The sequence below is a fragment of the Ailuropoda melanoleuca genome, chromosome 3, assembly GCF_002007445.2.
Source record: "Ailuropoda melanoleuca isolate Jingjing chromosome 3, ASM200744v2, whole genome shotgun sequence".
Taxonomy (NCBI): Eukaryota; Metazoa; Chordata; class Mammalia; order Carnivora; family Ursidae; genus Ailuropoda; species Ailuropoda melanoleuca.
Window position 1 is genome coordinate 10443152 of NC_048220.1, and position 13146 is coordinate 10456297.

Genomic DNA, 13146 nt, shown 5'->3' on the forward strand with positions numbered 1-13146 from the left:
TATCCTTTCTGAAGGCCGTGTGTAGATCTTCTCCAGAAAACAGGATAAATCACAAAAAGGATAGATCTTGGGAAATTATCTGTAACAAATATAGTAAACAATGAGTTAATGTTTCTAATATTCGCCTTATCAGTCAAATTTTTTAAAAGACAACTTAATAGAGAAGTAGATAAAGGATATGATAGGTCAATTTACAAAACAAGTATGCATAGCCAACAATCCTGACTAATAATTGAAGAAATGCACATTAAAATTAGCCTTTTTTTCTGTATACTAACAAATATTTAAAATTTTAGTAATACGCAGTGTTGACTAATGTGTAAGAAAAAAGGGTGTGTAAATTGATATTACCACTTAGGATTAAATTTTAGCTTCGCCTGCTGATGTTAAATGATGCCACTTGACAAAGCTGTCCCATTTCTAGATATCTGTCCTATATAAATACTCAAAGGTTTATGTACCAGAATATTTACTTATTTTAAGGATTTTATTTATTAGAGAGAGTAAGGGAGAGAGAGTGAGCAAGAAAGAGACACAAGCAGGGGTGGGGGGAGAGGAAGAGGGAGAAGCAGGGATCCCTGAGTAAGGATCCCGACATGGGGCTCAATCCCAGGACTCTGAGATCAGGATCCCTGTACCAGAATTTTTAAACAAGCACTTTGTAATAGGGAAAATTGGAAACTATATGGAGAAAGTTTTCAAAAAAAGTTTTGATACAACTATATAGTGTAATACTACACAGCACAAGAATGAAGTAGATTAAATGTACTGATATGAAACGATGGCTGTAATAGGTAAAAAATGTAATTGTAGAACTATATATTTATTGTGCTTCTCATTTTTTTAAAAAACCCTGTACGAATGTTTGACTATTCATAGAACAAATTTGAAATGGAACACATCAGATTGTTAATAGTTGCTATATCTGGAGATGGGAGAGGGCAGGAGTCCAAAGTAGACATTAATTTTATTTTATAAACTGTATGTAAGTAAATGTTATTTTTGTAATCTAAAGAAAAAAATGCTTAGTCTTACTCATCCTTTTATATCTGTAACATATACTCCCTCATTGGATAATTTTGACATTTTCTCAGTCAGATTACCCTGAGTTCCCATAGTGGGAATTCTTTTACTGTAACAATCTTTGTTTCATTTTATTTTCTACTCTTGTTGACACGTTTTTCTTATATATATCTAGAAGTCCTTATTTTTTCTTTGTCATAATGACAGTTTTCTATCTTATGTATACTAAACATTAGTTGCATGACTTAATGTGTAAACCCAGTATCCTATTTTTTGAGTACTTTTAGAGAATATATAGACTCTGCTTTTGGTTAGTATAATGAAATGTGTCTGATGTTTGTTTCTTCTGTGTCACCTGGAATTTTTTTAAGCAGCAGCTAAATATTTTTCTGACTAGATATACATAGGTGAAGTAAAAGTCAGTTTATCAATTAAATATTTAAGATAAAATACGAGATTCACAGTGAAAGTATGGGTTGATACATGCTTTTGTATTAGTATTAGATACTTAAAATTTATTTTTTCTCCAAGTTTGGAATAGTTGATGCTGATGGATATCTAAGTTTATATCAAACAAACTGGAAATGTTGCCCAGTAACTGGAAGCATGCCTAAGCCATACCTGGTAAGCCAAAAATTCTTACCTTTAAACTTTTTAGAATTTTCATTTTATTTTATTTTTGTTATTATTAAGACACAGAGAGAGAGGGGCGCCTGGGTGGCACAGCGGTTAAGCGTCTGCCTTCGGCTCAGGGCATGATCCCGGGGTTATGGGATCGAGCCCCACATCAGGCTCCTCCGCCGTGAGCCTGCTTCTTCCTCTCCCACTCCCCCTGCTTGTGTTCCCTCTCTCGCTGGCTGTCTCTATCTCTGTCGAATAAATAAATTTAAAAAAAAAAAAAAAGACACAGAGAGAGAGTCAGGGGAAGGGCCGGGGAAGAGAGAGAACACCAGGTAGGCTCCATGCCCAGCATAGAGCCCTACATGGGGCTCAGTGTCACAATCCCGAGATCACGACCTGAGCCAAAACCAAGAGTAGGATGCTTAACTGACTGAGCCACCCAGATGCCCCTTGAATTTTTGTTTTAAAGAAATCAAGAATATATATTTGAGGCAATAAACATTAAAGCCAAAAAGTAAAATCTATATAGTTCTGTGTATTCAGTCACTTTACTATAAGCTCCTGTCCTTGTGTTATGTGAAAATTAGTCTGTGAGGTATAAAAATTCTAAGTCTCTGGTAACTTGGAAAATTAACCTGTATCAAAAAAACATGGTACCTCCAGAGACCCATGCAACATATGGGTTACTCAAGCCCTTTTCCAGCCTCACTAAGCTACAGTGGGGATTATACCTACAAAGAATGATCAACAGACCATGCACCTGGTGGAGTGTGTGTTTGTTTGTTTTTGGTTTTTTTTGCAATTAGCCCTCATGATCAAAGTAGAAAGGATATGCTATAGCTGGCACAATTATTTTCTTGTCCATGTCTTTTTTTTTTTTTTAAGATTTTATTTATTTATTTGGGTGGGGGAAGAGGAGAGGGAGAGGGACAAGCAGACTCCATGCTAAGTGCAGAGCCCAATGTGGGGCTCGATCTCACAACCCTGAAATCATGACCCAAGTGGAAATCAAGAGTCAGAGCTTAATTGACTGAGCCACCCAGGCACCCTTTGCCCATGTTTTTTTTTTAATTGATACATCTCTATTTAGAACTGCACAAGCTTAACCTTCCACAGCTTCATAGAACACTGAGTTTGTATTTAATATATTCTTTAATGAAGCCCAATTATTAAGAATATGAGTTAAGGTTCTGGTAATTCACTCAAGGTTAAATCCTGGAATATGGTACTGATCTAAGTGAAAGTAAGCAAAGGGAGGGTTGGTGAGGGTACTTTGAAAGAATATTTTTCCTCGTATTTTTATAAGCCAATGGATTTAAATATATGCTTATGTTCCCTTAGGAGCTTTTTTTTTTTTTTTAAGTTCTAAAAAGATAAATTGGATTGAAAATGTACGTTATTGGTTTCACGGAGTTCAAGTATATTTTGTTTGTTTTAAGGACATATCTAGCCCAGCTCCAGTGGTAGTCAGGGGAAATGCGGAAGTAACTCAGAGGAAGAATCTTTTATGTGATGATTTTGACATACTTAAAAAAAAATCATTTTTTATTGAAGAGAAACATCTGAACAAGTCTTTGTAATAGACTAAACCTTTCATATTAAGTTACTGTTTGATGGAGTATTCAGAAACATTGTAAATTTTCTAGTTTTGTTGATTTAATAGTATGTTATTTATTCACATATTTGAAAAATTATTTAACCATGAGAGACTCTTAACTATAGGAAACAAACTGAGGGTTACTGGAGGGGAGGGGGCTGAGGAGATGGGGTAACTAGGGGATGGGCAATTAAGGAGGGCACGTGATGTGATGAGCACTGGGTATTACACACAACTGCTGAATTACTGACCTCTACATCTGAAACAAATGATGTACTATATGTTGGCTAATTGAATTTAAATTAAAAAAAGAAAAATTATTTAAGAGTTTAAACATTTCTGAAAATAAATAATTTAGTCTGAGGTAATCTAAAATTCTAGTTTTTTCTAAGAAAAAAATTTCATAAATATTCTAGGAGATATATTTAACATTTAACCTCCTTTTGTTTTCTTTTGAACTTTTCGATGAACAAAAGCACAAGATCTCATAAAGACTTAAAATGCATATGGTTCAAGGAAAGTGTATGTGTGTGAGAGAGAAGAGGAGAGGCAAAACGAATGTGGCAAAATGTTCAAAATGGTGAATCTGAATAATTGGTTTATGAGAATTCTCTGTATTACTCTTGAAACTTATCTAAACTTTTTGGTGGGGAGCCACAAATTACATGATTGCTTTTTGATTAATGCATCTGCTTGGTTATAAAATTGCTAGTGACAGCAGTAACATTTGTTTCTAACTGTTCCAGACTTGGCAGTGTCACAACAAAACAGCCAATGATTTTGTCTTCGTTAGTTCCTCCTCTTTGATAGCTACAGCTGGTCTTTCAACTGACAATAGGTGAGAGATTTTAACGGAAATTTAAGTGTGCATCTGTATGGCCGAACTTTATTTTTTATTTGCTTTATATTTTTGTGTCAAGAATGTTTTCACAATTATGCTTTTCAATATTTTTATTATAAAGACTTTTTTCTTAGAGCAGTTTTAGTGTTCTAATTGTAAAGCTAGGGAAATTCTCGTGGCATTAAAAACAAAATCCATTCCTTCTGTATTATTAATTCTAATGTTAAGACTTTAGGAGAAAAGGCTTTGATAGTGAAATTAATTTTTCTTCTTATTATTCCTTATGTGTTAAGAGAGCTTGAGGCAGAAAAAAAACTATTATTTATTGGTCTACCTTTCTCATTAATCCTCACAGTGGCTCTATTAGGTAGGTACTATCAGCGTTTAATGATAAGAAAACTAGAAACTCAAAAGTCTTTGTAGTTGAACAGTAGCTAGTGAGTGGCAGCCTATCCCCATTTCCCCCAAAACCTTGAGTATGTGCAATGTCTCCTCCTGCCTCAGTCTCCACAACCCCCTGTTAAACTTCAGTGGAGTTCTGAGTAAATGCCAACTGAGGTTGCTGAACTTTTCTATTTATCTTTGAGGCCTTATTTTGTACTAGAAATTGGATTGTAGGAATATGGGGTTTTCAGCCCATCTTGCATAGAAATTCTTACATATATTGGTGCCTCCTTTGCAACTCGTAGAAAGGAGTAAAAGCTACTCCTATTCGTAGCAGAAATAAGTTTTCTTTGTGCTCTGAAAAATTCAATGTATCCTGCTATTGGTATAGGTCAGTCCCTCTGTTAAGATTAGAGAATCAACAAATACAAAAAGTAGTTTCTGCCTTCAGGCTTCATATAGTATTTTTTGTAAATACATGTCAGTCTAAAGCTGCTCAGTTTCTTATGTTGTTTTTTTAATTTTGTGTGAAAATTAATCATGCATAAATATACTGGTTACTTGTATTTGGTTCTTCTATAAATTTAAGAACTTTTTGTGAAAGCAAGGTTCAAATGCTATGTAACTATATGAGACAAGCTTACTTTTTATTCTGTTGTTAAAATCTTGTGTCACTCAAGAAGTGATTTGTTTTTTCAGGAACATATGTTTGTGGGATACTCTCGTAGCACCTGCCAATAGTTTAGTCCATGGTAAGTTTTGAAAGCATTTTATAAGTTTTGGAAGTCAAGAAATTCATAAACTAAAAGAATTTTTTGATGGATTTGTCTTTAATGACACGTGTTTATTAGCCTGTGAGGTTTATTTTGCCCACAGTGGCACAGAGTGTGAAAGCAGAAAAATGCAAGATAAACAATTAACTCTTTACTGTGAAGGACAGTAGTAGAAAATAGATAATGTAAAAATCATGTTTTTACTTTGGATCTGATAACCACTACTATTCCACATTGTTCTGGGAGTCCTAACAAGTGCAGTAAGACAAGAAAAAGAATTAAAAGGTATTCATTTGGAAGAGAAGTAATAAAACTGCCTTTATTCACAGATGACATAATTGTGTAGAAAATCTTAAAGACTCTACCAAAAAAACCCAAAATAAAATAGAAACTTTTAGAACTAATGTGCAAGTATAGTAGAATCATGGGATACCAGGTCAATGAACTAAAGACATTTGTTTTCATATGTACCAGCAATGAACAATTGGGATTTGAAATTTTAAAAAACCACCATTTATAATAGCACCCAAAATAATGAAGTACTGAGGTATAAATCTAACAAAATATGTATAACCTCTGTTAGGGAAAACTATAGAAAAAAGATAAAAGAAATCAAAGATCTAAATAAATGGAGAGTTAGTCCACATCCATTATTGTTATCCAATGTTGTTAAGATGTCAGTGCCTCCCAACTTCACAGATTAAATGGAATCCTAATTAAAATCCCAGCAAACTGTGTTGTAGATATCAACAAACTGGTTCTAAAAGCAGACCTAGAATACTGGATACTGAAGAAAAACACTACCTGATTTCAGGACTTACTATAAAACTACAGTAGTGAAAGACATTATGTTATGGGTTAAGAATAGACACAGATCATGGAATGGAAACTATAACCCTTCTAGAAGGAAATAGAGGAGAAAATCTGTGTGACTTTGGGTTTAGTCATGAGTTTTTAGATACAACATCTAAAGCACAGTCCATGAAAGAAATGATACATTTAAGACTTTAAAAAATTACCCTTTTCTCAGTATCTAAATGGCACGTAAGCATATGAATAGGTCCTTAACATCAGTAGTCATTAGGGAAATGGAAACAACATTCACCATAAGATACTACAGTATACCCTAAAATGGCCAAAATCAATGATTCGAGAACACCAAGTATTGGTGAGGACGTAGAGAACCTGGAACCCTCATGATTTGCTGATAGAGTATAAAATGGTACAGCTGCTTTGGAAAACTGATTGGCAGTTTCTAACAAAGTTAAACATGCACCTATATATATGCCCAAGAGAAATGAAAACACATGTCCATAAAAGCACTTGTATAGGAACGTTCTTAGCAGCTTTATTTATAATAGCCAAAAACTAAAAACAACACAAACATGTCCAACAGGAGCCTGGTCTCTTTATGTAATAGAATACTATTAAGAAAAAAAAAAAAGGCATTACCTACGATACATGGAACAATATTCATTAATCTCTAAAACATTATGTTGAGGGGCGCCTGGGTGGCTCAGTCGTTAAGCGTCTGCCTTCAGCTCCTGGGATCGAGCCCCACATCGGGCTCCCTGCTCTTCTGGGAGCCTGTTTCTTCCTCTCCCACCCTCCCTGCTTATGTTGCCTCTCTCGCTGGCTGTCTCTCTCTGTGTCAAATAAATAAAAAAATATTCAATCAATCAATCAATCAATAAAACATTATGTTGAAGGAGAAGCAGCCAGGCACAATAGAGTATATATCATAAAATTCCATGTATGTGAAGTTCAGGAGCAGGTAAACCTAATCAGGTAGAAATCAGAGTAGTGATTGCCTTTGTGGGAGAGGAGGGTTGACTGCAGAGAGGTGTGAGGGAACTTTCTGGGACGATGACAGCATTCTGTGTCTTTACCTGAGTGATGGTTACACAGATGTCTCCATTCGTCAAAGCCCATCAAAGGTGTACACTTAGATTTTCTACATTTTACTCTTTGTTAGTTACATCTCAGAGTACTGGTAAAACTCAAAGAATCCTTCTCTATAATTTTTTCTTCAGATTCTTAACAATAAGTATATTGAGTACTTAGTATATGCCGGGCACTCTGTGTGTTTTGAATGTATTAACTAATTTAATCCTCACAAAAACCTATTAGGCAGACTGGATTATATCTTTTTACAAATGATAAAACTGAGATTTACATTAAAAAAAGAAAAAGGAATTCACCTAAGGTATACATTTAAACCCATGCAAAATAAACAAGATTTAAATCTTGACATTCTAGGGGCGCCAGGGTGGCTCAGTCAGTTAAGCGTCTGCCTTCAGCTCAGGTCATGATCTCAGGGCTCTGGGCTGGAGCCCCACATTGGGCTCTCTGCTCAGTGGGGAGCCTGCTTCTCCCTCTCCCTCTGCCTGCTGCTCACCCTGCTTGTGTGCTCTCTCTCTCTCTCTGTCAAATAAATAAGTAAAATCTTTTATAAATAAATTAAATAAATCTTGACATTCTAACTCCCAAATTTTCATTCTTCATCTTTATGCCTTATTGTCTTTGAGCTATTTACAGACTTTTTTCCCCTAAGATTTGTAAGGCTAGACTTTTTTTTTTTTTTAAGAAAAAAATATTCATTGTATTTATGTATTTCTGATACTTATATTGTTATGTCTTCGAGTTCACCAGTTTGGGGTTGGTTGGTTTTTTTTTTATGGCATTGTTTAATCTCTTAATCTGATGCAGTGTATTTTTCATTTGAATATTATAGTTTTTAATCTCTGGACCTTTTATTTGTATCTTTCATGTCTCTACTTAACAAGCCTGATCTTTCATCCAACTTCTTGAACATAGGGGATTTAATTATAATGACTTTTAATTTCTTTATCTACTAATTCTATCATCTGTGTAATTTCTAAGTTGGTTTCAGTGGACAGATTTTCTTGTTATGGATTGTATTTTCCATGCCTGTTAATTTTTTATTAGATGCCAGGCATTATGAATTTTACCTACATCTGAGGCAAACCCTTCTGAGTATTCTGTGCCTTGTGAATTACAAGGTTTTCCACTATGGCTGGTGGGAGTAGGACCCAGACCAACTTGGGGGCCCCTTGTGCCATGGCCAGAAAGCACTCTGTAGTCAATAAACAGGGGCAATTGTATGGCTCACCCAAGTTTACTTCCCATCTTTCTTTGCTTGATGTCCAGTGTCTCAAACGTTTGTTTCCTATATGTCATTTAATTTTTTAAATTGTTTCAGGTAGGTGGGTAAGTCTGCTAATCTATCATTCTGCCTTGGCCAGAAGTCAGAAGTCTGTTTCTTATACTATTAAATGGCTTTTCCTCTTCCATTTTATTTTATTATTATTTTTTTTATCTTTTAGCTTTTACATGCCATGATAGTGGAGCTACCGTGTTAGCATATGCTCCAAAACATCAGCTACTAATATCAGGTGGCAGAAAAGGCTTTACGTGTGCATTTGACCTTCGGCAACGACAGCAGAGGCAGCTTTTCCAGAGCCATGATTCTCCTGTTAAAGCCATTGCTATTGATCCAACAGAAGAGTACTTTGTTACAGGATCTGCTGAAGGAAACATAAAGGTAAATACAGTAATGTCACAGTATCTACAAAAGGAAAAGAAATCTTCAGAAACCTTAAGTCTTTAATCATATTGATGATACCAGTATATTTAAATAATAGAAATATTAACTCCTACTTGTGGTCAACATTTCAGTTGCTCTTTAATCAACTTTTTAATGAATGAAATGATGCTTAACTTGAAATTGTCTCTTTTTCAACTGTTTTCAAATATGCTTAATTAATGTGCAAAAGAACTTGATTTTCCATACATACAAACATATTTCAGGCATTGGAATTAGTCTTGACTCCCATTTTCAGAGTCACTGAATGCAGTTTCGGATACTATGAAATATACTAACATATTCCTTTATCCTGAATTACTCCCCTTTTTTTTTTCATTTGTAGCATTAGCATCCAGCCACTCGGTGCCTGATTCAAGAATTTTGAATGTACCTGGATAAACCCCGTCCTTCTCAAACACCACTGTGTTTAAATCTTAGAGGTTGTTTAAAATGTTAAGCAGCTTATTAAAACGCATCCCATCCTAGAAATACTGTTGCTAGGTCCCACCCCAGATATACTCCGATTGTAACTCTAAAGCTCAGTAATGTGTATTTTTATAGTGCATACCTAGCAGTCTTGATGGAGGGTCCTCTGGCCACACTTGGAAAGATCTGCAGGGATAAGTTAGTTTAGACTCGTCTGTAAGTTACTGTAATGGTCAGCAACCCACTGAAGGAGCCTACATTCTTAGAATCCATTGTTTTAATCCTTAGTGAGACTATTTGTTAGAACCTGCATATTGTTTTCATAATTATCAGCCAGAAAAAAAATTAACTAGAATTGTTTAATTTCAAAAAGGCTTTTCTATCAATTATATACACCAACTTCCATACAGAATTATTTTCCTTCAGTTTGAAGCTAGTTTCTTATTTGAACAGTCTTCAGTTTAGAACAAGATGTATTGGGGCGCCTGGGTGGCACAGTGGTTAAGCGTCTGCCTTCGGCTCAGGGCGTGATCCTGGCTTGTGGGATCGAGCCCCACATCAGGCTCCTCCACTATGAGCCTGCTTCTTCCTCTCCCACTCCCCCTGCTTGTGTTCCCTCTCTCTCTGGCTGTCTCTATCTCTGTCAAATAAATAAAATCTTAAAAAAAAAAAAAAAAAAAGAACAAGATGTATTGTATTTTAGATTAGTTTGTGCTCTGATCTTGAGGTTTATTATTTAATCAAGTAAAAAAAGATTAGAAACTGTACCATTGAACAAAACCTGTGTAAGTATTCAGAAGTCAGGACTTAACAATCCTGTCCAGAGTAGTATGAACTAAAGAATTTCTTAGGAGAAAGAAAGATTAAAAAATAAATAAATAAACAAACAAACAAATAAATAAATAAAAAGTGATCTAAAAAAATCAGGAATTAATTGGATTTCCCTAAATTTAAAACAGATGTCCTGAAAGCATTTAAGTCCTTCACGTAAGTGAAAATACTTATAAATTATTTTATAATGGGGCGCCTGGGTGGCACAGAGGTTAAGCGTCTGCCTTCGGCTCAGGGCATGATCCCGGCGTTATGGGATCGAGCCCCACATCAGGCTCCTCCGCTATGAGCCTGCTTCTTCCTCTCCCACTCCCCCTGCTTGTGTTCCCTCTCTCGCTGGCTGTCTCTATCTCTGTCGAATGAATAAATTAAAATCTTTAAAAAAAAAAATTATAAGTAATTTACTTTAATAACAGGCACATTTATTTTGGTAGAGACTACAAATAGAAAATCTCAATAAATTATACTAAAGTTGTGGTAATTTATCTTGCAGTTGGAACAACTTTCTGAGGCTATCTTTCCAGTGGTTCTAACCCCTTGCTGGGTATTATAAACGTTTACCCCATTGTAAACTACACAGCACAAGCTTTGCTGAGAGTCCCTATAATATTACAAGTTTCTATAGCATTGTACACTCAACCTCCTCTACCTAAGTTCTTCTCTCCAATGCAGGGTTTAAAATATTTTCTTTCTAAATGGATGGATTTTGAAGAATGTAATAATATCAAAGGGATTTGGAAAATTGCAGCACAGAGTCAAAAGGTTGTGACCTTAGGCTTACACAGGTTTTTTTCCATCTTTGTTTTAGAAATTACTTACTTGCACACAAAAACAGGCTTAAATTTTTCATTTGGATTTTTAAGGTAATCGCCAACCTCAATTTTTAATTTTGTTCCTAATGTCTTTCAGATTTGGAGTCTGTCCACCTTTAGTCTTCTCCACACTTTTATCAATGAACATGCCCGGCAGTCCATTTTCAGAAATATTGGAACTGGAGTGATGCAAATTGAGACAGGACCAGCAAATCACATTTTTTCATGTGGAGCTGATGGAACAATGAAAATGAGGATACTGCCTGATCAGTTTAGCCCATTAAATGAAGTGTTGAAAAATGATGTGAAATTTATGCTATAACATTTTGACAATAAGATGTATAATTTATTCCCTATTCCATGGAAGTGGCCAACATATAATGTACAGTGATCACTCTTTCTGCCACAGATAAGCTAATGCTTTCTTGTTTTCATATTTATTTTATGGAGCTTTGCCCTTGATGCACTGATGCCTTAAAAATTAACAAGGTCATTCAGAATTAGACTATATTGCCTAAAGTAGAATGTATAAGTAATACTGTAATAATACATATTTATAGTATGTTATAGTGAGTATGTCATAGTGTTAAAGGAGTTTTGTGTTCTTATTGTTGATAAACTCTTCTGTAGATGTCTCTGTATGAATTTCTTTAACAGTAAAAATACCCTTTATGTAAAGGCAGTTGACATCAGTCATCACTTAATCTACCACACCCTTACTTCTTTTTTTCGAGCTAATACATCTCAAACTCTTCTTGTGTTAGTTAATGATAGATTGATAATTGGGCAAGAATAAAAAATGTAATGAACATCTTCATTAAAAACTGTCAATTGGGGCTTAAGTGATATATGTCCCAAATGGCTTATTATATGAAATTCCCCATTTCCTGCTTGGAGCCCAAGTGTGTTTGTATATATGTAATATATCTCACATATCTTATTTGAACTTAGTTTGTGTATATATTAGAGAAAATTACAAGTCTTTTCATGTGTTTTTGTGCCATAGCAACTACTGCCACTAGAATAGCAACTTTTTTTGCAGATGTTTTTTCCATGTTTTTTTGTTCTTAATTTTTGAATTCCCATCCTAGTTTTCAAATAATTTCAGGAAGGAAGACATCCAAGATTATTATTTTAAAGATTATCTTGAGTCAAATAAGTCTTAGCAGGCAATAATGCTTCTGTGTTGGCATATATGAGACACTCAAAAGTAAGTTTATAAAATTGTCAAAGGATTTTAGAGCACCAAACATTTTATTTACTTTTTTTTTTTTTTAGGTGCTTTTAGTCTCAAAGTTCTGAACACCTTATAGCAGTGTTTTTAGAAACAAATGTGAAAACAGACAAATTAAATAGATAATATTTACAAATGTAAAATACCTGCCAGATCTACCACTAATAGAAAATAAACTAAACCTTATATTTTATTATTTTTGCCAAAATATATTATTTTACTATAAAATATGACCAAAATATTAAAAATGCACAATGCTTTTAACTTAAATGTGCTAATAACCCTATTTCTGTCTGTTTTGTGCTATACCTTTTCTGATTAAAAATTAAAGACAACTTGATAAATACTTGATTTTAGTCAAGGAGCCTGGAGGCAGATGGGACTAAGTGTTTAAGGGACAATTATATACTATGTAGCTTAAATATATTTTGTTAATAGGAACTATAAAAACATTTTTATGTAACAAAATATGAACAACTATTATCTTGGAAATTAAAGAGTCAAAGCGAAGAAATGAAGGGCTGGTAAAATGAATTTTGTAATATCCTCAGGATACTTTTGTCTTAAAAGTATATTGTTAAAGATTTTGTAAATTGTGTTCATAATTTTAAATGTGTTAAGCTAGTTGCAGTGAAATCACTGTCATTGATTATGTAGAGAGTTTATGTGCACATAATAACCTGTATCTATAACCGTGCAATAACAGTAACCATATGTAACTGTTTTGCCACAGAGAGATCTGTGGCATCATTGCAAACGATACTGCTGTGTGATGTAGCTCAGCCTAAGTTATTTTTCAGTAACTGCACAAATCAAGATTCAAAAGGCTTTAAACACTTTCAATGAGATAGAAAATTTATTATGCTTATTAGAAAAAAGGCATTGTGGATGAACAATTAAGCATTTTAATTGAGGGTTTATATGAGTAATAAATTATGTAAGCCCATATGTATTTACATCAGAGTCATAATATTTTAAATAAACAATCATGCAGTAA

At 34.3% G+C, this 13146-nt stretch overlaps 1 protein-coding gene across 2 annotated transcripts in view; it reads left to right on the forward strand.

Moving 5' to 3' along the window:
* Positions 1 to 13146, forward strand: part of DMXL1 (Dmx like 1) — a 128467-nt gene extending 115321 nt beyond the window's left edge. For both annotated transcript variants that reach the window (XM_011220019.3, XM_002915452.4), the window contains 5 exons: positions 1555 to 1647; positions 3988 to 4079; positions 5166 to 5218; positions 8587 to 8804; positions 11013 to 13146. In XM_011220019.3, the coding sequence (XP_011218321.1) occupies positions 1555 to 1647; positions 3988 to 4079; positions 5166 to 5218; positions 8587 to 8804; positions 11013 to 11237 (681 nt within the window). In that variant the 3' untranslated portion in view covers positions 11238 to 13146. The remainder of the gene's footprint in view (positions 1 to 1554; positions 1648 to 3987; positions 4080 to 5165; positions 5219 to 8586; positions 8805 to 11012) is intronic.